Raw genomic sequence first — 27904 nt, forward strand, 5'->3', positions numbered from 1 at the left:
CTTCTGCCTCACAGCACTGGGGTCATGAGTTCAATTCCTGTCCATGGCCTTATCTGTGTGGAGTTTGTATGATCTCCCTGTGTTTGCATGGGTTTCCTCTGGGTGTTCCGGTTTTCTCCCACACTCCAAAAACATACTGATAGGTTACTTGGCTGCTATCAAAAATTGACTCTAGTCTCTCTCTCTCTGTCTGTGTGTATGTTAGGGAATTTAGACTGTAAGCCCCAATGGGGCCGGGACTGATGTGAATGAGTTCTCTGTACAGCGCTGCGGAATCAGTGGCGCTATATAAATAAATGGTGATGATGATGATGATGATGTGTGGTCGACTCGAAAGGACCCTATAAAAGAGTACTCGCTCACCTAGCTCTGCCTCAATTCTCCACACAGCATCTCCTTTACACTTCTCTGCACTTTACACTATCCATATGGGTTCTCTGCTGCCATCCCTAATTCACATTATCTTTGTGTTCAAACATTTACTAGTGCCAGGTAATTCAATAATCTAGGGTTCTTGACAATCTACAACACTATGCGTCCACACATAGCTTATCAAATGATAACATGGTATAGGTTAGTTTTATTGTTCCTTTATGTATGATAATGAATAATATTGTTTTAATATTGTATCTAAATATTGGCTGTGTTATGCAAACTGTTGTTTACATGTTGTTACCTAGGACATGGCTATTAAGCATAAACAGACAGATAATTCAGAGATAAACAGCAACAGCCAAAATGCTTCTTCGCTTACGACATCTCAGGATCATTGTCCTCCATATATGACCGTGCCAGTGCTTACAAGTTGTAGACTGTTTTCTTGGCCAGCATCCTCGCAATGTCTAGCTGCTGGAGCCATGGTTTTTCTTTAAACTCACTATAAAGACAAAAGAATGTTAATATTACACCAAGATTTTTTTATAAAAAGACAGAAATTATTGCAGCAAGGAGTGAATTTCCAACAAATTTGGGGAGAAGCTAATGCTATTTATTTCAAAATACATGGATTGTAAGACTTGCCTCATAAATGAAAACATTGTAAAGAAATTACCTTATCAGTGAGTGATAAGAGTTAAAAAAAAAATGGGCCCGATTCATTAAAGATCTTAAATTGAGAAGTATCTTATTTAAGTCTCCTGGACAAAACCATGTTACAATGCAAGGGGTGCAAATTAGTATTCTGTTTTGCACATAAGTTAAATACTGACTGTTTTTTCATGTAGCACACAAATATCAACTTTAAATGTCAGTGTACAAATAAGCTATCAAGTATTTGTGTGCTACATGAAAAAACAGTCAGTATTTAACTTATGTGCCAAACAGAGTACAAATTTGCACCACTTGCATTGTAACATGGTTTTGTCCAGGAGACTTAAATAAGACGTTTCTTAAGTTAAGATCCTTAATGAATCAGGCCCCATATGTGTAATAGGGGCATAATGCTTGAATAGCACCCAGGGTAGTTGCAATCCACCATGGTAGGTAGATCATTGCATCAATAAAAATAACTTGTTGGTGTGAAATGACTCTATAGGGTCCATGCACTATGGTAAACATGAAGGATTTTCATTATTTTCTTTGAAAGTGATGCCCTGTGGAAGCCCAGGGTCTCCAAGTCCGTTAATAAATTAGTATGTTAGTGCATATATTCCTAAGTATTTTAGATATCTATAGTGCTAGGTGTGACTTTGCCCCGAGATTTTGAACTCAGACATATAGATTTCACTTCTTAAAATTACATCTGACCTTCATCATCTTGTTTTTGAAAGATAAACAAAGTTATTGCATTTAAGGTTCTCACTCAGGATACATGAAACACACATAAACTTGATAGTATTGTTCCTATGTGGTTAGAGACATATTACATGCAGGTAAAGATATGCAAGTTCACAATGTATACATAACCAGTACTCTTACCTGGCAAGGCTTAAGCAGTATATTGCATTCTGTCTTGGTGTCCTGCCACTGTGAATTGTGTAAGACTCTAGAGATGAATTAAGAAGAAAAGTAGCGTAGGGAGTGGTTAAATGGCGTGGACGGTTATTGGTGGTGTTTGAGATAGGCGGAAGTGGGATTTGAGCCTTCCAGTTATTTTTAAGTGTTTCATTATCATCCACTGATTTCCACCCAGCTTCACGTCTCTTCTTGAAGGGATATACTGCTGTTTGCTTGACTGAAGGAAATCTAGATATCTTTGTTGCGCTGTTTTTCAGGGTCAATACTGCATTGACAAAGGCTTGACTGCTGTCAGTCTGAGACTTTCCCATAACCTTTTTCCACTTGTCTTGATAAAGACCATGTAGACCTCTACTGGTCATTTTAGGTTCTGTGAAACCATCAACAACAAAAGGGTCCCCAACCTTTGTTTTGAAATCTGGAGCCCACTTCTTTACTTTAAAGATTTGTTTCTGAGCCCTTAATTGCCATTTTTTAACTTTGATGTAGACACTCATAGGGAGATGGATTTTTGGAAAGGAGACAACTGACCACATTTTCATGATCAAATATAGAACACAGTCTTTATGGCCATGCAGGATGCATACCTTAAGTGGCGTCTGTCCAAGTGGATTTTGGCACTCCAAGCACAAAACATTATGTGCGACAAATGCTTTGATTAGAAGCAACTGGCCATTCTCGGCAGCAGCGTGGATGGCACATTTGCCTATATCTGGATGACCTGTCTCACAGCACCATTCTCTGTAAGGATGAACACCAACAGCCTCATCTGCTCTGGCACCTTTTTTTGTAAGCCATTCTGCAAGTTCCAGATGGCCCATATAGGCAGCTATGTAAAGGGTTACTCTTTGCTGGTATCTGTATATAGGAAACAGATAAATCTTTGCAGATCAAAGTAGTAATCAAACATAAGAACAATTCTATTTGATAAATTGGCATTGCAGGAAATGTTAAATGATTTGTTAACACAAATTGGCCCAAAATACATTGAAAAGGCAGTCCCACCCATAATAATCTAAATAACAAAGCTCTGACCAGAAATTGTAGTATTGGAGAATATACAACCCTGTCCTCACATGTAACAACCAGTGAACGTTGTACAGATCTCTTCCTGGGAGGAGATCCACAAACATACACAGGTTGTGAGGTCCTATGAAAGGCCTGAGAACCACTGCATTAGTACAAGTTGAACAATCATTGCCGGTAGTTTATGTACCTGAGAATCGGTTTTCTCCTTGATAAGTAATGCTGGACATTTTGTTTGTGGCCAAGTACACAGGCACTAAGGAGTTCCTTCCAGCCATCCCATACGTCCATTCTCAGTGTTACACCTAAGTATCAACATAACAACAAGCAAGATTAATTTTTTTCAAAAGACTGAAAAGCAAAAGGCGTGCAGCATGATAAGTATTGGAGAATAGGGAGATCTTATTGGTGTCCCTTCTTCTCTGAGAGCTAGAAAATGTTTATGGATTAAATTTCCCAATATTTTTAGCGGTTTCAACAAGTGAGGAATCTGATGGTCAGATGGTCTGATATCCAGTCGGCTTCAGATTATAAGATTTGGGAGTGTTAGAACTCTGCAATTCTCCAGCCATGAACTCCATAAAGCGTTTTCCATTTTAAAAACCTTACTACTAAACCCCTCCCTTGTCAAAAATAGTATTTTGGTGGTATCCTTTCCCTGGGATAACCATAATGTCCTCTATTAGCAGAGTTCCAGAACACACATGTATCTGAGAGCTGTGCCAATCATCATCATCATCATCATTTATTTATATAGCGCCAGCAAATTTTGCAGCGGTTTATAATAGGGAACAAACACAGTAATAAACAATACTGGGTAAAACAAAGAGGTAAGAGGGTCAGGCTCACAAACTTACAATCTATAGGTCAATGGGCGTTTTATACATGAGGTTACATCTACATATTGCATATTGTGTTGGTTATACCTTTTGATGTTAATAAAGGTGTCAGCGGTGTTAATGTAGATGTTAAGCCACAACGCTTTTGTAACTTAAACTGGTTGCTGTTTATTAAAGATGATAACAACAGATTAATGCAGTTACTCACAGTTGCTTGTAGTACAGCAGTATTCAAGAGTAGAGTATCAGGCAGTAACAGTATTATGCAGTACAGGTCCCTGTATGCAGTAGTTATACAGTTGTGCACTTTATATAGCGGTATACTGTTATACAGATATGAATATAGATGCAGGCACTTTATACATATGCTGCACATCTGTGTAGAAACTTGTGGATATACAGACTCTCCTAATATAACACAGGGAGCCTCCGGTCACTGCATAAAGTACTTTGGGGTACTTATATTACATGCGACACGTAGCTATTAGAACTGCAGCTGTAAGGCATTAATGGAAGAGCGACGTAGAAAGCCGAACTTTCGGTTATCGGGGTCTGGGCATGTGCAAGAGTGCAAATTGGACATAGGCATCCTGCCCCACTTCCGGTTTCCTCCTAGGCCATCGGGGATTTGGGTTTCTATGGTAACCAGGAGATATAGTGCTCCTATATGTTAACATATTGGTCTAGACAGATTGCAAAGGTAAAAAGTGATTTGTATGCAATGTGATCCAGTCACACAGCAATTGGTCTGGAGTCAGAGGTTTGTTGTATTATGTAAATTGTGTAAGGGATGGTAATAAGGTAACCTAGTGAGGTTAAGAGGGTGGTTGAGAAATATTATAAGCTTCCCTGAAGAGGTAGGTTTCAGAGAACACTTGTGTTAGGATCTGCCTCACTTCCTCTGCAGCATTGTGTTAGCATGCTGCTTCAACTCAGCAGCTCCTGCCTCTGAGATTGGATTGGACTTTATTATTGTGTTTCACTGAATGTGTTATCGGCAGTACCTCTGATCCACCAGAGGTGCTGCTATTGTGCCTGCTTCTCTGTCTTTTAGGAGTTACCATGCTGCACCAATTATCTCCTGCACCTGGGTTTATACCTGCCACTCCTTGCATACATTGCTGGTTATTATTGTTGCTGTTGCATGTTGCTGTGCTGTTCCCTGTTGTTCTCTGCTGTGCTCCTGGTTCACCTGTTCCCTGGGATTTCTTCATATTACCAGTTTACCTGCATCAGCCGTGTTCCTGGAATTCGCTTTCTACATCTCCCTGCAATCCTCATTTCTACACCATCCGGTTTGTACCTTCCTGCAATAAACATTGTGTGTCACCATATTCCAGGATCCTTAGCTGTGATTTCTGCATTGAAATGTGACAGCTTGAAGGTTTATAGACCAGAGGAAAGTCTTATTGTGCGAGTGGGGGCATTCTATAGAGTGGGTGCAGCTCAAAAAAAGTCCTGTTACCGGGAATGGGAGCATGTAATGAGAGTGGATGAGAGACGCAGATCTTGTGCAGAACAGATATGTCGAGTTGGGAGATATTTTGAGACAAGTGAGGAGATGTATGTTGGTGCAGTTTTGTTGATAGCCTTGTATGTTAGTAGAAGTATTTTATATTGGATTCTGTAAAAAAGAGGCAACCAATCTAGAGACTGACAGTGTGGTTTAGCAGAGGAAGAACGATTTGCAAGGAAAATAAATCTGGCCGCTGAGTACAAAATGAATCATAGTCTGTCTAGGGGAGGACTAATAAGGAGGGAATTGCAATAGTCAATTCGGGAGATGATGAGTGCATGAATTAAAGTTTATGCAGTGTCTTGTGTAAGATATGTGCATTTTCTGGAAATGTTTTTTAGATATATGTAACATGATTAGATATCTAGTCGATGTGGGGAACAAAGGATAGTTCTGAGTCAAGGATCCCTCCAAGGCAGCTAGCTTGCGGAGTGGGATTTATGGTCATGTTTTTCAACAGAAATAGAAATGTCAGGTAGGTAACTTCTGTTGGTGGGTGGGAATATTATTAACTCTGTTTTTGAAAGATTGAGTTTGAGTTGGCGAGAGGATATCCAAGATAAAATAGCAGAAAGACAGTCAGTAATGCGGGATAGCACAGCTGGCAAGAAATCAGGAGAGGATAAATAAATTTGGATATCATCCACATAGAGATGATACTGAAATCCAATGGAGCTTATTGGTTTTCCAAGAAAAGTTGTATAGATAGAGAACAGCAGAGGACCTAGTACTGAGCCTTGTGGGACTTCTATTGATAAAGAAAGTGGAGCAGAGGTGGATCCAGAGAAATTAACTCTGAAAGAGCGATTAGAAAGGTAGGATGAGAACCAGGATAGGACAGTGTCTTAAAGATTGTAGCATTTGTATGAGAAGAGAGTGGTCAACAGTATCAAATGCAGTAGAGAGAACCAAGAGAATTAGAAGAGAGTAATGGTGTTTGTTTTTAGCAGTGATCAAATCATTGACAACCTTAGTCAACGCAGTCTCTGTGGAGTGTTGAGAGCAAAAGCCTGACTGAAGAGGACCCAATAGGTTGTTTGCGGAAAGGAAGTGTGTAAGGCGAGTGTAGGTAAGTCTCTCTAGAAGCTTGGAGGGCATGGGAGCTGGGAGATGGGGCAGTTATTTCAGAGAGAATTTAGGTCAAAATTTTGTTTTTTCAGAATAGGAGTAAAGGATGATGATGAGTAATCACTGTGTGTTTAATGACAGGAAGATACCAATAGAGAGAGAGAGGGGTTAAAGATTTTAGATGGAGGTGGAATGAGCACAGGAGATAGGGATCTACTGATTTGTATAGGATCAAGAGGACAGGAGGTAGAGTAGGAAGATAAAACAGAGTAGATACTTTATTTTCATTTGTAGGATTAAAGGAAGAGCGGGTGTCAGAGGATGCTGGGAAGGAATTGAGCCGATTGCTTGTCGAGGAAGATAATACATTTCTAGTCTGATTTTATCAATCTTGTCTTTGAAGTAGGAAGCAAGATCCTGGGCACTGATAGTAGTTGGGAGGGTTTGGGGTGAGAGAGTGGAGAAGAGATTTAAATGTGTTAAACAGTCCTTTGGAGTTTGAAGCCTGAGAATAGCTGAGAGATCGGTAATATGATTGTTTTGCAGTGTCCAGAGCCTTTCGATAGGACTGATAGATAGCAGTGTATGTAAAGAAAACATTAGTGGTACAAGATTTACACCAGTGACATTCTGCTTTACGGGATAGGTTTTGAATGCTGTAAGACCTCGTTGTATCAGGAGAGATCTGGACCAGCAGCTCTAAGGCTGCTATGTCTGATCCCTCCTGCTACAGAGAGAACCAAGGAGTGCTGAAGGGGGTCGGTATAGTCTGGGCTACATGTAAATAGGCCAAATGGAAAGACTCCTATTAAAGTACTATTATTGAGAAGAAAGTGGGTTTAGTACAGGGTTTATTAAAACTGAAAAGCCCTTAAGGTTATAAATACTCCAGTAGTGACATATAAACACTGAATTGGGAATGTGGTGTCCCTGTCACATTGGAGCACTTCAGCTCTGAATGTGCTTCATATTGGTGCAATATTACAATTAAAAAAACTACTTAAATAAATGCTGCAGATAGCATAAATAGGTTCAAACCCAGGGACTGTCCTTTAAAATGAGGGACAGTGAGCCACACTTGGCCCTGAGGAAGTTTGAGCATGGGTCAGGGAACATGTTTGGGAACAGGAATGGACTGTCACCCGATCTGTAAAACTGTCCAGCTTCTGTTAAGCACATGAACCTGGGTGACTTTCTATATTGCTCCCAGACATAAAGTCATTCCAAAGAAGATCTTAGATGCTGTTATGGGAACTTTTATTACACATTTTGTTATCTAGTACTAAGCCGTAACCAGGGCCGGTGCTAGGGTCCACGGCGCCCTAGGCATTTTTAAAAAAAATCTCCGCCCCCCCCCCCCCCGCAAAATGGCCGCCCTCCTACCTCCTCTCCTTACCTTGTCTCACCACCGCCGCCTCTCTGCTCCGTCTCCTCCCCTCCACTCACTGACACTAGTAAGTGGAGGGGAGGAGACGGAGCAGAGAGGCGGGGGTGGTGACAAAATAGCCTCTTCCCCCCTCCCCTCCCCGTCCATCTGAATGCTGTGCGGCGGCCGTGACAGGTATGGTCAGCGGTCGCCGCACAGTTTTAAAGTATTTTAGAATACTGTGGCGCCCTCCAGAGCCCGGCGCCTCCAGGCGCCCTCCAGAGCCCGGCGCCCTAGGCAAGTGCCTAACCTTGCCTAATGGGAGCGCCGGGCCTGGCCGTAACTAGGCATGTGCGGGCGGTGCCGTCGCCCAGGGCGCAAGCTCAAGGGGATGCAGCAGCCGCTCGCTACCTGACCCTGTATCTGCAGGCTTTTACGTCTGCAGTGGAACGCATGTGCATTCCACTGACAGGAACTTCCGCATTTGGAATGCAAGTTTGCGTTCCAAATTCCTAACTTCCTGTCGGTGGAACGCACATGCGTTCCACTGCGGAAGTAAGTAAAAGGCTGAATATTCTCTCTCTCTCGTTGAATGCATGCTTACATGGATAATCCTACAGCATAAAATTACCTTTGTTTTATACCTCATTTCCTAATTATAAGATGTGTCTTGCACATACAGTGCAGGCCACAGTCTTATCTTCTGATCTTTGCTGCAGGAGCACTTTAATAACAATAGCAAGCAATCAATTGGTTTGTGATGTGCAACAGGACAGGTCAGTGAAATTTGTTTAAAATCCATTTTTATGTTTGCTTAATGTGGTATGTAGATGACATATACTCTAATCCTAGCTACTGTATACATGACCACCTTACAGGAAATCCTTTTATATACATGAAGTAATTGATGTTACTCTACGGAATTATTACTGTTTGTAGTACTACATAGCAGGGAGATGAATGGAGATCTCCCAAACACACTGGTGGAAAAAGTGTTTTGAGGGGCAAAGGAAGCTGCATCGCAGTATTTTCAGGGGCAAAGGAAGGCTACATGGTACAGTGTGATGAAGAGAGCCATTACTACGGCATAATATGAACTAGGGGCATTACTGGGGGCAGCATGGTGGCATAGTGGTTAGCACTTCTGCCTTACAGCACTGGCTTCATGAGTCCTGACCATGACCTTATCTGTGAGGAGTTTGTATGTTCTCCCCGTGTTTGCGTGGGTTTCCTCCGGGTGCTCCGGTTTCCTCCCACACTCCAAAAAACATACTAGTAGGTTAATTGGCTGCTATCAAAATTGACCCTAAACTGTCTCTGTCTGTGTCTGTCTCTGTCTGTGTCTGTCTCTGTCTGTCTGTGTGTGTATGGTAGGGAATTTAGACTGTAAGCCCCAATGGGGGAGGGACTGATGTGAGTGAGTTCTCTGTACAGCGCTGCGGAATTGGTGGCGCTATATAAATAAATGGTGATGATGATGATGATGATAATATGAACTGGGGGCATTACTGTGCCATAATATGAATATATTATTAAATAACAGATTTTTGTCAGGTAAGGTATTCTTTAATATTTTTTCTGTAACATTTTAAAACTCTTTCTTATAACAATCTAGTTCATACTTGCCAACTCTCCCGGAATGTCCGGGAGACTCCCGAAATTCGGTTCAGTCTCCCGGGCTCCCTGGTATTTCTCCCGCATCCTGGATTTCACCGAGAATCGCGTCAAATGACGCGATTCTCGTGATTGACGCCATTTTGGAGGGCGGGAGGGGGCGGGACGAGGCCAATCGTGTCATTTTGGCCCCACCCCCCGCGACCTAAATTACGTTTTCGCGGGGGGCGGGGCAAAATGACACGTTTGGCCTCATCCCGCCCCCTCCCGCCCTCCAGTCACGCAACCTCTCCCGGAAACTTGTTTCCGAGAGTTGGCAAGTATGATCTAGTTTTGTGTATCTCTTTTACTGTTCTTATTTGAGTATTAAGTGCATGAAATATTAGAAAACCTTTCGGTATATATTTTTGCACACTTTAACTGGTCATTAGGGCAGAGAACCGGTTGTTAATTTATTTGAATCCCACCACTGTATATATATCTATATCATGTATTTGCAAATATGTGTAACAGAATTATTTCAGTAAAGTGCCAGCCGCACCCCCACATTAGGTTGGCCACACCACTTGACAAATGTCACTCCCACTTAGATGGGGGGCGCCGGTGCCCTGTCTCGCCCAGTGCACTAAAATGTCTACTTATGGCACTGATCTAGTATACAGTAGTCTATCTTTGTAAGTGTGAAAGGGGTAAGATTTAGGATTTAAAGTCCCCACTCACTTCTAAGTTTATTCTAGTAACTATGATTTTTGTTAGGTCTGGTCTACAGCTGACATTTGGATAATGTTTTATGTTACTTTAGAAAACAGTAAATTATTCAGAAATACATTAGGCTACATACACTGTTCAAAATATTTGTAGAGGGGTGCTTGTTATTTTCACAAAGACCACTAGAGGGCTACCTACATGGCTTTCTTACAGAACAAGTTTTCGTTAATTCTGTTTTTGTGGTGGAAATATTAGTGACTTTATTAAAGTCTAAAATTGTCTGTTTCCCAAATGGTTTTGTGCAACTCCTTGAAATTCAGGTCAACTGCATATATGATCTTTACTAAGGTATTAAGTAATTTGGGAAAGTAAGAGGATGATGTCTCTATATTAATGCTATGTGTCAGATTATTGAGTTTGTCTTAATAAAATCAATCAGTTTTTATTTGCTGCATTTCCAGAAACAAGCTCCCATGACCCTATGATGTGAAAAGAACACCTCACTGAAATGATGTGCATTGCATGGCTATAGGGATGTACAAAGAAGGTATTAAAATAGGCTGCAGCTGGTGGATATTTGGTAAACAAAATCTTGTCATTGCTTTTATGTACAACAACCCCTCTACCCAGTTTAATCAGAATTTGACATCTGGGGGGATTGCTAAGTCAGTCTGTGCACAGCAACTTATTGACTATGTTGATGCCAAAGCAGGGACCATGTTAGGGATAGTGCTCGGAGCCAGGATCCCAGGCATATTAGAACAGCATGATGTTAATTTCCCATGGCAAATCCTTTTAGTCACTGAGCAATTTTAGTCACAAGGATGAGGTCCTGTTTTCTGCTTAAAAAAAATGCAGAAATGTGTGCATGATAGGGGAGGCAGATTGGGGAATATATATTGTTTTTCCATTTCTAGTAATGCAGCACTGGGTATCACAGAATCTCCAATGTACTATCTTTGTCAGAAGGAGTAGGGATCAGTGCAAATATTTCTTATATAGCAGAGCTCGTCTGCATGCAAGAAACTCTGGTTCTTTTGCAAAAATATAATTCTATAAAATGTTTGGCCCCAATGGTCTTTGCCTTATAAAAAGCCCTACCTGTATTCTTTTAATTTTCCCAGGTACACTCTCTACTCAAGTGTATCAAAGAGCTCAATCCTGCTTCGAAGAGTTACCAGTGGCAGCCATTTGGAATGCAGAGGAATGGACTAGCTTGTCATTCCACCGAGAATTCAAGGTGTGAGTAGGTCTTTGTGGGTGACACAAGCAGGACTCTTTGCTTTTTTAATCATTGTTGGAGTTTTTATCATTTTATAGCTCGATATTCTTTCTATATTCTATTCATCTGCCAATGTGGGCAATATGGGGATCCCACAACAATCACTATTAAAATTCTGATCAGACTGGAATTGTCTAAAGGGTGGAAATTTGTCTGCTGAAGACCAGATTGTAAGTGTGGTCATTAGTGGACAGAAAAACGTGCCCCTTCATCCTATCAGCACTTTACATTTTTTCTCCGCAAATATTGTCCAGTTTGGCTTTATTTATGTTTTAAATAAAACATGACCGTGAGGAGGTATGAGGATTGCATTTATTACATGTGTCACTAGTGTGCTAGTACATGTGCTTTCCCATATAAAATGTTCCTGGCAGATGCAAACAGCACCCCATTAAAAGTATATGTTGACTCCATCTCTGAGGGTGTGGAAAAAGCCTTTTGCTTTGAGAATAATGCTATGTGACCTACTGCGCTAAACGCTGACAACCCCCTTAATGCATCTTCTCTAATGCACCCCTGCCACCATTTTCTTGTGTTGCATATAATTGAGCAAATGACATTTGCACTACAAGATGTGTATTTGTGCACATTTGTAAATGACCCTTACAGTCTAATTAGTGGTTTCTTCTTATATAAAGGAACTAATATTGGATAAAGTAAAACACTAAAGCAAGCGAATATATAGGTTTGTGGAAGGAATGATAAGTGCATTTTGTCAATAACTGAATCAGGCAGTATAATGGCTCAGCCCAGCCCTGGCCATACCTGATTACATCACAAATGGACAGGTCACATGATTAGCATACCTAGGTCAAGCTTGTAATCGCTCATAGTGTTGCAGTCATACATTTCTTTGCCCTCTAATGTTTTCAGACAGAAAACACTGACTGGAAATCCACATTTCAGAGATACTAAGGACTTTAGTCTTGAAACTGTTTCGGCAAGAAGATGAAAATTCCCCATTATTTGTACTTTCTCCATAGTCACGGCATTATATACATACAGAGCTGGCTTCTCTTCCTCCTGTAATCATAAAAAGCTAGATTACCATCCACCAATAGGAAGCCTGCATTTATACAGAAATTTCTCACAGTTGAAAATGTGGTTGAAAATGTCTTACAACATACATTACTTCTAAAGGTACAGTCTATTTATTTACCTCAGTCAGATAGCAGTGTGCAAGTTCTCAGTAAGTTTCTGTTACCCAAAGCTGCTGTAAGGAAAGTTGTGGTAATATAGTTTGCCCTCCTACAGCATGTAGCAGAGTATAAGCTATTTGTTTTTCCGTGACAAACTCTTACATATATTTTGTAACTGTTACTAACACTTACTGCATATAAGGCAATTTGTATGTTAGGGGTCCATTAAGATACATAAAAAAAACCTTTTCGTATCACTATAAATCACTTTTGGCTACTTTTCATACTCACTTCCGTGAGATGCAGAGACAAAGGTATGGATGACAAAAAAAATGGGTATTATTATCAATATTATAGCATTTATTTATATAGCACCAGCATATTCTGTAACACTTTACAATTGAGAACAACCATAGTAATAAAACAAGACTGGATATTAAACAGACAATGATGTAAGGTTGTACGGCCTGTCACCAATCACTGAACTACCTGCATGACAATAAAATAATAACAGAACTTCTCTATATGTAGGCATCTTGGTCCCTTGTTATGTGAGTGACTGCTTGGATTTAACCTGGGGGTGAGAAGTTTAATGATTGGTAACAGACCATATAACCTCCTATCAGATGTAAGTGTATTTTTACCCTGCTTGTTAGTGTAACTTTTTACAGTACTTCACTATATTTGGTTCTGTTTCTTTATAGGTGACAATGGGATTGCTGAGCACAGGGAGATAATAGGAAGATGGTCCATAGCAGGTCTCTTTCTCTGGACAGTAAAGCAATAAGGGACTGTGCCGGGCGTTACCCTATGATACTTCCGAAGAAATCCACGATTAGAACTATCAGAGCTTCAGCAGCAGGAACAGTAAACTGATTGACAACAGGGGACAGAAGAGTGGCTGTGAGTAGAACTGTGTTACATTGTATCAAACTGTATTTTGTGGTTTTGAAATTAGTAATTGCTGTGGAAAAACATCAGACTATAATAAACACTGTATATTTTGAACACTATACAATGTTGTTATTATAACATTTGTCATTGCAACAATTGCCATGATTGTTAACTTTGGGAGATCAGATTAGAGTATAGCAAGGACTAGACCATCTATTATTGGGAGCAAGAATAAGAGTAAGGGTGGACAGATTGTCACACTACAGTTACTATGGAAGGGACTGTACAACAGCACTAAATTCCTCTTGGCAGCCCTGCTAGCAACCATCACTATTACAGTAAATAATATTTTATGTAGTAAGTGGTCTGCATTATTACCATTTACCAAATGAGGTCATAATTAGTAATTGTGATGCTGAAAGTACAACAATATAAATACTGGAATTGTTTCCCAATGTCTACAAAAGTAAACCAGTGATGTGTTTGCAAATATGGCTGGGGAGCTTGACTTGTATAAGACATCTACTTTATGTATAAGAGATTAATTGCTTAGGTGTGACAAGAGGGAACCAAACAGGTTTCATTGGTATGCAGAGCTCACATTCTAAATGTACATCTCCTTAAGTCTATTTTTGAGACCTTTATTTTTATTAACTATGTCACAAAATAATATAAAAATGCATACAGCATATACATTATGACTAATTTACTAATATCATCATCATCAGCAGCTATTTATATAGTGCCACTAATTCCGTAGCGCTGTACAGAGAACTTTGTATATTGCACAGCCCAAGTACTGCCTGATTTGTTTAAGTATGGACAAAAGTACAGTACTAGAGGAAAATTGTGGTGAAACAGGTCACAAGACAGTGAATTGTTCCTCAAAGTAAATGTGACATTTACATCCATGTTTGTAGAAACTGTAATGTATGTAAAGAATGTGCCACTAACTGTTCAGTGGTAAAAAAGTGTCCCCGATTTGCTCCCAGTACAGCCTGAATTATTTGTGACATGGACTATACAAGGTGTAAACTGTAGATGTGTCAGCTGTCCACTTATTATTAGCTTAGGTTGGAGACAATCAGTGGACACCAGAGTCCTCCTGTCTGACACTCAACTCCCGGATCAGATAGTTAGAACAGCAATTTTCAGTCATTATCTTACAATACCTGTGATTGTTATATGCCATCAGATACAATATTGCTAAAATGCATCAATCAGAGTCCAGTGTAGCTCGCTGTTATTTGGTCAACCCATTAGAAGTTCCTTTGCAGATTCTCCACTATTCCAATGAATGTGACTGTTGAACTTATTTATGTGGGTATCAGGTTTAGTCCCCGTGCTGTCACTAAGTGCCGGGTACGGCTTCCTGACTCCTCTGCCCGGACACGTCCTGTTGCTAGGCAACAGAATGCTTCTTCCTGGTCCCCTTGTAGGACGCTGCGTCAGCATGCGCAGTTGTTGCCGTGTCCCATTGCTAGACAATGGGACGCTTCCTGTCGGCACTCACCTGTGTCTGACTGCCGAATCGTCTCTGCCCAATCAGGGCTAAACCATATGTAAGCCATATATAAGGGTGTAGCCATATATAAGGGTGCCAGAGTATTGGTTCATCACCTGCCCCAGTGCTTCCTGTTCTGTCTGCTGCTGCTATTCTTGTTGTGACCTGGCTTGACCTTCGACCTTTCCTTGGATTGTGATTTGGCACCTTACTACTCCATCTGGTTTTGGGCTCCTGGGTCACCTTGACCATTCTTTGGATCTTCCCTGTGTACCTTGCTACTGTTTGGTTCTCACCCGGATTTGTTTTACAATTCCTGTCTACCCAGTCGCTATGTTGGTGACTATCTCAGAGAACCACGACCTGCGTATCCTCATGCAGCAAAGTCCAAACTCCCTTGTGGGGGTCCCTGGTGATTACCAGGGGGTGCATTAGACTCTGCGCCTCCCTGTTCATTTGTGCTAATACCAGCTAGTGGCCCTTTTCAGTTAATTATTGTGACAGTGGGTATGAAGAAAGCCAGCTCTCCTGTCGTTGCAGCAGCTTTCTTTGCCGCATGTCCACTGGTGACTTTGAATATTTATCTGCTTAAATTATACTTACTTCAGTGCTCGCTCTAGTAATATGCAGACATAGTAACCTTGCAGCAGTCTGGAGAGTGCACTCTTGCAGAAGAGCCTATGCGTTTCCATCGGGAATCTGGTTTCTTCAGCAATAGTGTGCCATGCTGGTAACATGAACTCAAATATCTTTTTATACGCTCCAATTGTTAGGTAATTCATTTAGGAAGAAGCAAGAGAGAACTGTGAGTTTATTTGAATATAAAATTAACATCCACAGAAATCGATGATCATATATGGTGAAAACACAGCTTGCAACTGATTTGTAAACACAGAACAAAGTTTTTAGTAATTGCAATCTCTGACATCTGTATTTAATTAATGATCTCGAGAGACCCTGGCAGTCTGTAGTGCTTTACACGAGATACTTAAGACACATACTTATAGAAGTAGACACAGTACTCACAAAATGCAATCTTGGTAATGGAGAATATCCAATCTTCCCGATCTACCTGGAGACAGCAAAAGACCAAACACAACTCAGAAATGCCCAGAGCCCTTCAGTGCCGTAATCAGCAGAATCAGCAGGAAGAGTAATATAGTAATATATAAATATTTCTTCCTAGCCAGCTGAAAACTGTTTAATAGGATGTTCAAAATGCTGCACTCACAACAGAGAGAGGGCACAGGATGCTGGAATGCTGAGTTGGGGTTATAATACTGTTTGCGAGAGTACAGTATCAGAAGCCTTAGTATGCCTTTAGCCAGGATAATAGAGCCAGTGTTAAAGCTGAAATTAGAAAACTGAAGAATTCCAGGGAGGAGTACAGGAGTCCAGAGTGAAAATATATAATGACCAGGGGCGGGCTGGCCCGGGGGGCAGGGGGGCAGCGGACCCCCGGGCCGCTCAGTCTGACCGCTATTAGGGCAAGGGGGAAGGCCGGCCGGCCGGCCCCCCGAGAGTAATATACAACCTTTTCCCCGGCGGCCGCATCTGATGACATGAGATGCGGCCGTGTCAGCGCACAGGCGACCGCATCACATGACAGGGGATGCGGCCGCATCCCTTTTCATGGGATGCGGCCGCCTGTGTGCCCCCCGGGCTTCCCTCTCCCAGCCCGCGCCTGATCATGACAAAGCTTCATAAAACAGGAGGGACTTTTAAACTCCAAAAATCCGTTCAGGTCAGGAGAGACAGATGTACCATGGTTAAAAAGGTATTGTCAACATACACAGTCAGATAGTCATGCTCACCAGAGTTAAAGAGGCAATCCCAAACACCTATCTTATAAATATTCAAAACTATATAATGGCATAGTTGTTAAAATTTACATACAGATGATTCTGTCACGATAATGATTGATCTGAGGCATGAGATGTTAATAAATAACTACTTGTCGATATAAATTGGGTAACAAAAATTACATATACTCAGGGGAGGGCTGGCAAATTTTAGCCCATGGGGTAAGACTCAACACAGCAGCCTATTAGGAACATTTTGAAGGAAAAAATATGCAGGTAGCACAGTGACCCAACCCACAGTAGCCCACTATGGGACCAAACCGGGGGCAGATGCCCCCCTGGCCCCCAGCCAAGCTTTCCCCTGCATATACTGATAGTAAACAGACAGGTGAATGAGATATAATCCCATTGGGTGCAAGTAATTTGAATATAAAACCAAGAATTCAAAACTCTGCTAACAATCTTATTCTAATTAATCTAGAAGCACTATTATTTTCTCTAAAGGGGGTGCTAGCTTCAGCCTTAGTGATTGGTCTATTTTGAATAGAATAATACTGAAAATATGTGTTTGATTCACTTTTTTCTTTATTGCTTCTACTATGTTATGTTGTATTTTCACAATAAGCTATATTATAGAAAGATTTGAATAGCTAAAAATATTCAGTTTTCATGCTGCATTTGAACTATGTGATCTGTTATTTGCACATACTGAGCATAAAATTAAGAGAAAATGTATATTTTTTGTATTTATGGCTTTTTGACTAAAGAAGGATGAAGGAAAAGTGGAATAGTGGAACTGTTTTTCCTGGCTGTTAACATCAATATTGTACCAACTCTACATGCGGTTAGTTATAAGTATTCTTGAGTAGGAATTGACAGCATGTTTGTAGCAGACTGGATGTTACATTTCCTAAACTATTGTGAATGGGATTCAAGAAAACGTTGTACTTTTGTAACACCTCAGTTATGCTTTGCATATAATTCTGAAAAAAATATCAGTTATATCATCTGATCTCTGGGTAATTTATGGATAGAAAGAAAGTGTTTCAGAAGGTGAAGAGTGATGAAGTAATGTGTAATAATGATTTGCTGAAGTCTAGGCAGATGTAGAGGATATGGGATAAATAGAGATGGAAGTATGGAAGAAACACATCAGCCAATGTTCGTACGTTGTGAGATTTGACGTCTAATGTGGCTGTTTCTATCAGCCAATCAGAAGAGGGATTGGCTGTACCTTTTGTGATTGCATGTGTATCTAAACTCTATCCTTGTGGGAAGTGTTGCTTCACTGCATCTTTTATGTGAATAACAAAATGTAATGACCATTATGTTCCTTGAGCACTGTTTGAATAGATGGAAATTGAATTTTCACTGTCTTGATAGCGTGTGGGAAGTGGCTCATTTTGTTGCATTAGAGTTTGATTTGTCCACCTCTATGGTGGTGTCTTGCCTGGATTGTCGAGAGATGAAAGAAGGTAGTTTCAAGTGATTATCCCCCTTAGTAGTTATATTCTGATGACCTCCACTACTGAACACGCGAAGAAGTCAAGAGGTGGAGGGGTTTAAAATGCCCAAATTTCTCTCATCCTGGCTTTAATAAACTCAGGGGTACCCCCACTTAGTGCGATAGGTTGTCTAGTTTTGAAAGTTTTCAAAATGATATCCCTTGTTGGGCTACCCATGTTATTCCTATAAGAAAGCAGAAAAAATGTATTGTCATTTTAACCTACTAGTATGTTTTTGGAGTGTGGGAGGAAACCCGAGCACCTGGAGGAAACCCACACAAACACAGGGAGAATATACAAACTCCATACAGATAAGGCCATGCTTGGGAATCAAACTCATGACCTCAGTGCTGAGAGGCAGAACTGCTAAGCACTAAGCCACCGTGCTGCCCGTGTTTATACTACAGGCTGTATATGAACTTGTTATAATCACAGTTATGCTACCATGTTCTATATAGTAATTGATGTTGCAGTATGCATATTAAAGATCCTGGTTTCATTGTGTTCAAGTTTCCATTTTAAAGATCCTTTCTATGCTCATTATCGTGTGCAATATCCTGTACATGAACTCGCTTGTAAATACAGCTATTTTGCCTTGTATATGATATTATATGTGTTCATTGGTGTTCCAGTCTGCAAACCAAAGACCACTGATCCTATATATAATTAAAACTCTGCATATGAACTTGTGCTGTTCACTGAGATCAGCATAATAAAACAATATATTTTATTACAACCATAACACAAAGCAAGAATATCAAACTATTTGGTTCACTTTGCAATTTCATTTAAAAAAAAATATTTTTTGGGACATTTTGGGTAGATTTTCTTTGCCATGTCAGGAGGATAGGCAAACTTATGGTATTAACTGACATTTCCTCTTCCCCATTGTCAGCCAATGGGGAATGGGGTGTGTTTCCCCAGGGCGATTGGCTTTCAGGGGAAAATGAAATAATTGGATGAGTGACAATCTTTTGCCTAGTTCGCCTAATGGTAGTGCTGTCCTTTGGGTACCAGTCAGGAGTTACTCTCCTCACCAGCATAATGATCAGCACCTGCTAATAGCTAATAAAAAAACAAGGACTAACAGTGTCGGTACAAATTACTGATATTGATGTTGGAAAGTGACTTAAATACGTGCCAAAATAGGCTCAGCACCTTCAATTAATTTTTTTTACTTATGAATGGATCAAAAAGTCTGTTATAATACACATATTGGTCCTTACCTTGACCGAACATTTAATGGTGGAACATACGGTAATTCCAGCATCTGTTAGAACCCACTCATCTCTCAGCACTCCACCTGCATACATAAGCACCAAAAACCTTCTCCCTTTTTTGTCATCTGACAGCTGGATGTGAAAATAGTCCTACAAAATAAATATGTTTATGTATATCATCATCATCATCAGCTATTTATATAGCACCACTAATCCGACAGCGCTGTACAGAGAACTCACTCACATCAGTCCCTGCCCCATTAGAGCTTACAGTCTAAATTCCCTAATTCACACACACAGACAAAGAGAGACTAAGGTCAATTTTAAAAGCAGTCAGTTAACATACTAGTATGTTTTTGGAGTGTGGGAGGAAACCGGAGCAAACCCACACAAACATGGGGAGAACATACAAACTCCACACAGATAAGGCCATGGTCAGAGATCAAACTCATGACCCCAGCGCTGTGAGGCAGAAGTGCTAACCACTGAGCCACTGTACTGCTCCTGACTATATAAATCATAGTTGCTAATAACCTGCACACCCTCACCCTTCTGCTAAGTAGAGGACATGGCTATGACATGGTAGAAACATGGCCATAACACACAGGGCTTCTGCCTATTTCACCTAATGGTAGTACTGGCCCTAATGTTGCTCTAGGTCACCTCACAAATGTGCTACCATAGGAAAACCGGTGGGGTACGTTATACCCATGCTGATAATTCAATCAGTATAGCGCAAAAATAAAACCAATTCCAGTAACCACGATATAGTGGGAATAGCGGATTTACTATAAATAAGACAGAGCACATGTGCGACACACCTGCTCCACGACTCCTATACATTCCGAGAGCAGCAAATGCCGGCAGCTGGAATTGACGTCACTTACAATGGAGACAGTGAGATTTGCTGGTTTAATGCGGCAATGCCAGAACCGTAACCCTAACCCTAATCCTAACCCTAACCCTAACTCTAATAGTAACCCTAACCCTAACACTACTCCTAACCCTAACCCTTAAATGACTTTATCCAGGCAGCGGGTCCTGGCATTGCCGCTTTAAAACCAGAAATTACACTTTCTGCATTGTAAGTTACGTCAATTCCAAGTGCTGGCATTTGTTGTGTTAGGAATGTATAGGAGCCGTGGAACACGCGTGTCACGTATGTGGTCTGTCTTATTAGTAGTGTCTGCATTTCCCCTATATCGTGATTATTGGAATTGGCCCTTATTTATCAGCATCGGTATAATAACTACCACCTGTTACGAGCCGCGGCGGCTCTGGGCTCACCTCTGCTTCCGGACGTCCCGGCCGTCGTCATGACGACCGGGACGTCATTTCCGCCTTACGCTCCCCATGTGTAGCGCCGCGTCCCGGCATCCAGGGCAGCCGGGCGCGTGCGCAAATTAGGAAATAGCAGCTGGTCCATTAACCCTCCTGTGCCTCTGGCATTTCTATTGGCCAGTGCTAGTATTTAAGGCAGGGAGGGGCAATCCTCCCCTGCCGGTTATAGTTCCTGCTTTGCTGCTGACTAGCCTGCTTTGTTCCTGGTTGCTGTTACCATTGGATTGATTTTTGTTGCTTACCTTTAGCCTGATTCCTGACTTCGTTTGATTGCCTGTGCCCATTGACCTTTTTTCCTGGACTCCTACGCTGCTGATTTGCCTGTGACCTCTGACCCTGGTTTGTGTACTGGATATTCTGTCTGCTGCCGGCCTCGACCCTTGCCTGGACCTCACTCTGCTATTACTCTTATCCTCTATCACTGGTTCTCTGGTTCCAGTCAGCGCACAATTCACGACCCTCAGCTGTCTGCGGCCAAGTCTGTCCCCACCACTAGGGGCTCCAGCGAATACCAGACTTCTGAGTAGACTCCGGGTTTTGTGTTGCTGGCTGTGGGAGTTCCTAACATTATAACAGGCCCAAAAAACTTATACTGGAGTGAGTGAACTGTATCTTTCGGTCCTATGGAACCAAGTCCGGCACAAGTGCTGGCAGGACAAATCCAGACCTTGTCCCAGATGGTCCAGGAGCTGTCCCAGCGGCAGGCTGCCCAAGAACAAGCGTCTAGAGCCTCACAAGCTGCTCAGTCCTTCGTGGTGGAACCCAAGATGCATTTACCTGACCGCTTTTCGGGAGATCGCAGGCTCTTCCGTAACTTCCGGGATAGCTGCAAGCTCTATTTCAAATTGAGACCACTCTCGTCTGGATCTCCACAGCAGAGGGTGGGGATAATTATCTCTCTCCTACAAGTGGATCCGCAATCCTGGGCATTCAGCCTAGATTCCAACAGCCCACAGTTGCAGTTTGTGGACGCCTTCTTTGAAGCACTTGGGTTGATTTATGATGACCCGGACCGAGTGGCTTCTGCTGAAGCACAGCTTCATTCTTTATCACAAGGGCAACGTTCCGCGGAGGAATATTGTTCCAATTTCAGGCGTTGGTCTTCAGACTGTGCATGGAATGACCCAGCTCTTCGTTGTCAATTCCGTCTGGGCCTCTCTGAGCAAATAAAGGACTCCCTGGTCCAGTACCCTACTGCGGGATCCCTCAAAGAACTTATGCAGCTAGCTATCCGAATCGACAGGAGATACAGAGAAAGGAAGACTGAAAAGGAAAGTTCTTCCACCTTTTCTCCTATGCTTCCGCAAACTGCTCCTATTGACCAAGTCGAACCTATGCATATGGGAGCATGATACAGAAAAGAGAAAAAGAAGTGTAACTGGGGCACTCCAACGTGTAAAGTTAAAATGTCTGAATTTTATTGATATGCATGAAAAGGTAGAAATGAGAGCGAAATATTAAAAGAAACATATAAACACACAGTGATGACAAAATATAAAATGCAAACTATGTTGCAGGGGCTCCGATATTGAACCAACACACTCGTAAGGACAGAAATAAGCTTACAATAAGCCTTAACTGTCAAATAAAGGACTGTAATAAGTCCAATAATCGTTTGGTATATCTCCTAAATAATAATCTGATTGTAATCTATGCTGTTATAATGTATCATATAGCGCCAATATAATATCGCCTAAAGTGCTTCAATAAAGTTGCAAATTGTAGGTGGAAAATGGCAACTAAATAGTTAACATCCATCTAGAGCAAGAAAAGCGTGGCAGCTAACTAAATCTCCACTAGAAATGATTGATCCAGTAGATAAAAAAATCGCTGATAGCGGCATTGAGCATAGAGATAGATGCAATTCCTACTGATCGCAGGGTTATGTGAAAAATCCCTGCCTGGGTAAACTGGGGAGCGATCAGGAGAAATAATTATATGAGTAAGGAGAGCAATGTCGGAGCCCTGAAATGCCAACGCGCAACTGGGAGCATATCGACTATCATCTGAGGAACGAACCCGGAGGCGTACTTTGGGTCTCTGCCTGTATTGTGGAGAGAAGGGCCATCTGCTCCGTTCCTGCCCCGTTAAACCGGGAAAAGACCGGGCCAAGTGAATATGGAGAGTGTCCACTTAGGCCTACAAGTCATCTCTCCAAAAAATTATTTGCTTGTACCCGCTCAGCTCACCTTTAACGGACGAGATATCTCCGTCCCAGCCTTTCTGGACAGTGGAGCTGCCGGAAACTTTTTGGACTTGGCCCTCGCCCAGTCCTTGGGTTTCGCAGCCGTTCCTTTAGAATCCATCATCACTGTTTTCGGATTGGATGGAAATCGTCTAGATAAGGGTGAGATACATCATCGTTCACCTTCTTTGCAGTTAAAGTTGGGTGCCCTTCACTCCGAGACCATCTCTCTGTATCTAATTAATTGTCCTTCAGTCCCTTTAATTCTGGGCCACCCCTGGCTTGTTCTTCACAATCCTTGTATCGACTGGACCAAAGGTGAAATCATCAAGTGGGGTCCTCGATGTTCTTCTTCATGCTTGTCTCTACCACTCAGAATTACTCAGATCTGTCCTGAACGGTTGCCTTTTCATTACCATGAATTTTCTGACGTTTTCTCTAAAAAAGAAGCAGATGTTCTTCCTCCACACCGGGAGTACTATTGTGCTTTTGACCTTGTCCCTGGCTCTAGGTTGCCCAAGGGAAGATTATATGCCTTATCTATTCCAGAGACCCAAGCCATGGAATCGTATGTAAAGGAGAACCTGCAAAAAGGCTTCATACGGCCTTCCAAGTCTCCCGCGGGAGCAGGCTTGTATTGATTACAGAGGGTTAAATAAAATAACCATTAAAAATACTTATCATTTGCCACTTATCTCAGCCATCTTCGATCAACTAAAGGGAGCCAAAATTTACTCCAAAATTGACCTACATGGGGCCTTCATCCCTGTGCTTATCCGTCTCAAAAATTCTCTTCCGCTGAAGAACATTACGATGTGGGCAATCGTGAGTTACTGGCCGTCAAATGGGCATTGGAAGAATGGCGCCACTGGCTTGAAGGAGCAAAACATACTATCACAATCTATACGGATCACAAAAACCTATCCTACATTGAGTCCGCTAAAAGATTGAACTCCAGGCAAGCACGGTGGTCCCTCTTCTTCTCCCGTTTCCAGTTTATTATTACTTTTCGGCCTGGTTCAAAGAACCTAAGAGCGGATGCTCTGTCTCGTAACTTTATCTCTTCTCAAACTCCAGTTTCTGAGACATGTTCCATTATTCCCGCTTCTTCTATTTTGATTGCCTTCAAACAGGAATTGGGTAAAACCCTTCAGAAATGTCAACCACAGGCACCTTCTGAAACACCAGTGGGCAAACTTTTTGTGCCTGTACACCTCAGGAAGTCGGTCCTCTCACAGTGTCAAAACAACAAGGCTTCTGGACATCCTGGTATTGCCAAGACCATTGAAATTGTCTCTCGTACTGTCTGGTGGCCATCATTGTCTAAGGATGTAAGGGAGTATATATTGTCCTGTGACCTAGTGCTCCAAGAACAAAGTTTCCCGGAGTTCCCCTTCTGGGCCATTACCTGTCCCGGTCAGACCTTGGACCCATGTGTCCATGGACTTCATCGTTGACTTACCCCTATCCTCTGGGTGTAACACCATCTGGGTAACCGTGGACCGGTTCAGCATAATGGCCCATTTTATTCCTTTGACCAAGTTACCTTCTGCCCGTTCTTTGGCCACTTTATTCGTCGAATATATATTCCGTTACCATGGACTACCGGAGGATATCGTGTCAGACCGGGGCTCACAATTCGTCGTAGACTTCTGGAAGGCCTTTTGCTCTCTCCTAGGCATCAGCCTCAGTTTGTCATCTGCCTACCACCCACAGTCAAACGGACAGACCGAAAGGGTGAATCAATCCTTGGAGCAATACCTTCGACTGTATATTTCCAAACACCATGACAATTGGGCTGACCTCCTTCCCTGGGCCGAATTTGCGTATAACAACGCATGCCACACGTCTTCCCGGTACTCTCCTTTTTATTGCAACCTGGGGCACCATCCCAGAGCCAACTCCTTACCTCTCTATCCACCGATAGACCACCTGAAACCAGAGCCACGGTCACCCACCTTAGGAAGATATGGAAGTCTGTGCATCAGTCTTTACTTCGAGCTTCCTTTAGGTCCAAAGTTTTTGCGGATTTACATCGTTCCGCTTGTTCATTCAAGGTTGGGGACTCTGTGTGGCTCTCCACTCGGAATATAAGACTCCGTCAGCCGTGTAAGAAATTAGGACCTACATTTATTGGTCCATTTACCATCCTAAAGCGAATCAACCCAGTGGCCTTCAAACTGAAGCTTCCGGAATCTTTAAAGATTCCTAGTACATTTCACTGCTCTTCATTGAAACCTGCCCAATCTTCCAGAAAATTCACACCTCAACCAATTTCGGTGGATGGACATCAAGAGTTTGTAGTGGAGAAAATCCTGGATTCAAAGAATGTCCAAGGTCAGTTTCACTACTTAGTCCATTGGAAGGGGTACGGTCCCGAAGAACGGTCGTGGGTACCACAAAGAAACCTACACTCAGATAGGTTACTCACTGAGTTCTTTAGAAGATTTCCCGGAAAACCAGGTTGTTGGGGTTCCTTGACCCCTCCTCAAGGGGGGGTACCGTTACGAGCCGCGGCAGCTCTGGGCACCGCCGCGACTCGCTCCCCTCTGCTTATGGACGGCCCGGCCAAGGCAACGGTGGGAATGCTCCCCATGTGTAGCGCCGCGTCCCGGCATCCAGGGCAGCCGGGCGCGTGCGCAAATTAGAAAATAGCAGCTGGCCCATTAACCCTCCTGCTCCTCTGGCATTTCTATTGGGCAGTACTAGTATTTAAGGCAGGGAGGGGCAATCCTCCCCTGCCGGTTATAGTTCCTGCTTTGCTGCTGACTAGCCTGCTGTGTTCCTGGTTTCTGTACCATTGGATTGATTCTTGTTGCCGACCTTTAGCCTGATTCCTGACTTCGTTTGATTGCCTGTGCCCATTGACCTTTTTGCCTGGACTCCTACACTGCTGATTTGCCTGTGACCTCTGACCCTGGTTTGTGTACTGGATATTCTGTCTGCTGCCGGCCTCGACCCTTGCCTGGACCTCACTCTGCTATTACTCTTATCCTCTATCACTGGTTCTCTGGTTCCAGTCAGCGCACAATTCACGACCCTCAGCTGTCTGCGGCCAAGTCTGTCCCCACCACTAGGGGCGCCAGCGAATACCAGACTTCTGAGTAGACTCCGGGTTTTGTGCTGCTGGCTGTGGCAGTTCCTAACATCACCCAGGAAAACTGATATACTGCAGAATGAGACACAGCGATACCCTTTCAGGGCGCACATCAGACGCAGCCTTAACCTCAGGCATTGCACACTTGCTTTGAAACTAGGAGGCTAATCCATCAAATAAATGCAAATGATCGTTATATTTCAGTGATGCTGTAGTTCAACAACACAACATTTCAGGTACAATTAACCCTTCATAGGTTTTGTATGTGACAAAAAGGTTAATTTTAAATTGACAAACGTGGTGCTTTTGTTCTATAGTGTAAAACTGTGGAAGAAAATTAGCATTGCTATTTATTTCATGGTGTATCTTCAGAGTTTTAAAGGACTACAATAAAACAAATAATATTTAACAGTACACTACAGACTAAGTTTTGTAAGATTCTGTGCAAAAGAAAAACACCTCTTAATGTACACAGTCAACACAATTCAAGTCCACATCATTTTAACATGTACACTGTTAGTAAAGGGTTAATATAGTGAATTGCCCAGGATGTCCTCTCCACAAAACATGTACCCCTGTGTGACAGTAAATGATTACCGAGAATACCCGAGTGTCCATCTGTACTGACAGCCCTAATATTTACAAATGTATTCAATGTACCCCCTAATCTTATTTAAACTTATACTAAGACACCTCTTACACTTTTTTTAAATATATCTATTCTGATTACTTATGTTATATTCTTTATTTAGTCATGTAAGGTTATTTGGAGTTATGTTCAACAGGTTGAAGTAGTCCTTGAATCTATCTGCGGTTCCCCTTGGAGTACACATACCTCATGTTGAAAATCTAAACTTTAAAGCACAAAACAGTATTGCTGTCAGCACACAGATAAGAAATTCAATTACCTTGATCATCTGTTTGGCATCCTTGACAGTCTGGCCAGGAAGAATGTTGAAAGATTCACAGAGGCCATCAAAAGATATAAATACCTTCATTTTATTTTTCAGAAAATGTTAGGACCTTAAAAATGCCCCTGTCTTGCCATCAGTAGATCCCAATTACAAGCTTGTTTACCAGCAAAGGTGACTTGTGCGGGTGAATGTGTTCTGTTACCGCCTGATAGGAATGAAGTAAGATAAATGAGACTCTTTTTCCCTGCCAAGGTGAACAGAAACAAAACTCCACCCAGCTTTTAGCAAAACTGCAAATAGGGCAAGCGATTACAGGTTAGATATTATCATGATTGATCATAGAGTATGCACATACACCTATAATGCCGTATTTACCTCTTAGTGAATAGCAACTTCAATGCTTAGTCTCTATGCTCAGTGATGTAGGAGTTCTAAGATGCACAAGGTGTTTGCATATCTTGTTTAACGTTTGCTTATAAGCACTACGTACACATGAATATGTTTAAGCCCTATGTTGTTACAACAACATAAACTCTTTGTATTGTAAATAGGAAAAATATTATTATATTCATACATGCCAACTTTCAAAACTTCAAAACGACATGTGAAAAGGGGTAGGAGGGGGGCGTGGTGTCGTTGCGTCACCATAGCCCCGCCCCCACTATAAAATGCTGAAATTCACAGCATTGAATAGCCCCGCCCCCGCTATTCAATGCCATGAATTTCGGCAAATCCGGGAGGTTTGCCTACTCTTCCGGGAGTCCGGGAGGACTCCCCGAAATTCGGGAGCCTCTAGGGAATTCCGGGAGAGTAGGCAAGTATGATTATATTATAATACATTAAAATATACATTTTAAATACATTATATACAATAAACTACCTGATAAAATCATTTGTAATAAACCAGTGCCATAAAAATCTACCATTA

At 42.0% G+C, this 27904-nt stretch overlaps 1 protein-coding gene across 1 annotated transcript; it reads right to left on the reverse strand.

The window, feature by feature from the left end:
- Positions 1-560: 560 nt before the first annotated feature.
- On the reverse strand, positions 561-27181 carry ANKUB1 (ankyrin repeat and ubiquitin domain containing 1). Its single transcript, XM_075200551.1, has 6 exons — positions 26971-27181; positions 19446-19589; positions 12182-12398; positions 3173-3287; positions 1918-2814; positions 561-877 (listed from the first exon to the last, which is right to left on the reverse strand). Exons 1-6 carry the CDS (start codon positions 27058-27060, stop codon positions 799-801), a joined length of 1542 nt encoding a protein of 513 aa, XP_075056652.1. The 5' UTR covers positions 27061-27181; the 3' UTR covers positions 561-798.
- Between the last annotated feature and the right edge of the window lie 723 nt (positions 27182-27904).

Source organism: Mixophyes fleayi, chromosome 3, assembly GCF_038048845.1.
Source record: "Mixophyes fleayi isolate aMixFle1 chromosome 3, aMixFle1.hap1, whole genome shotgun sequence".
NCBI classification, from domain to species: Eukaryota; Metazoa; Chordata; class Amphibia; order Anura; family Limnodynastidae; genus Mixophyes; species Mixophyes fleayi.

What these genes read in the sequence shown, in the direction of transcription:
- ANKUB1 (XM_075200551.1), bottom strand. Translation starts at nt 27,060, where the DNA reads ATGAAGGTATTTATATCTTTTGATGGCCTCTGTGAATCTTTCAACATT. An exon ending in ATGCCAAACAGATGATCAAG is followed by an intron (nt 19,590 to 26,970) that starts GTAATTGAATTT and finishes TTTATTTTGTAG; the next exon opens with GACTATTTTCACATCCAGCT. An exon ending in AGGAGAAAACCGATTCTCAG is followed by an intron (nt 2,815 to 3,172) that starts GTACATAAACTA and finishes TCCTATATACAG; the next exon opens with ATACCAGCAAAGAGTAACCC.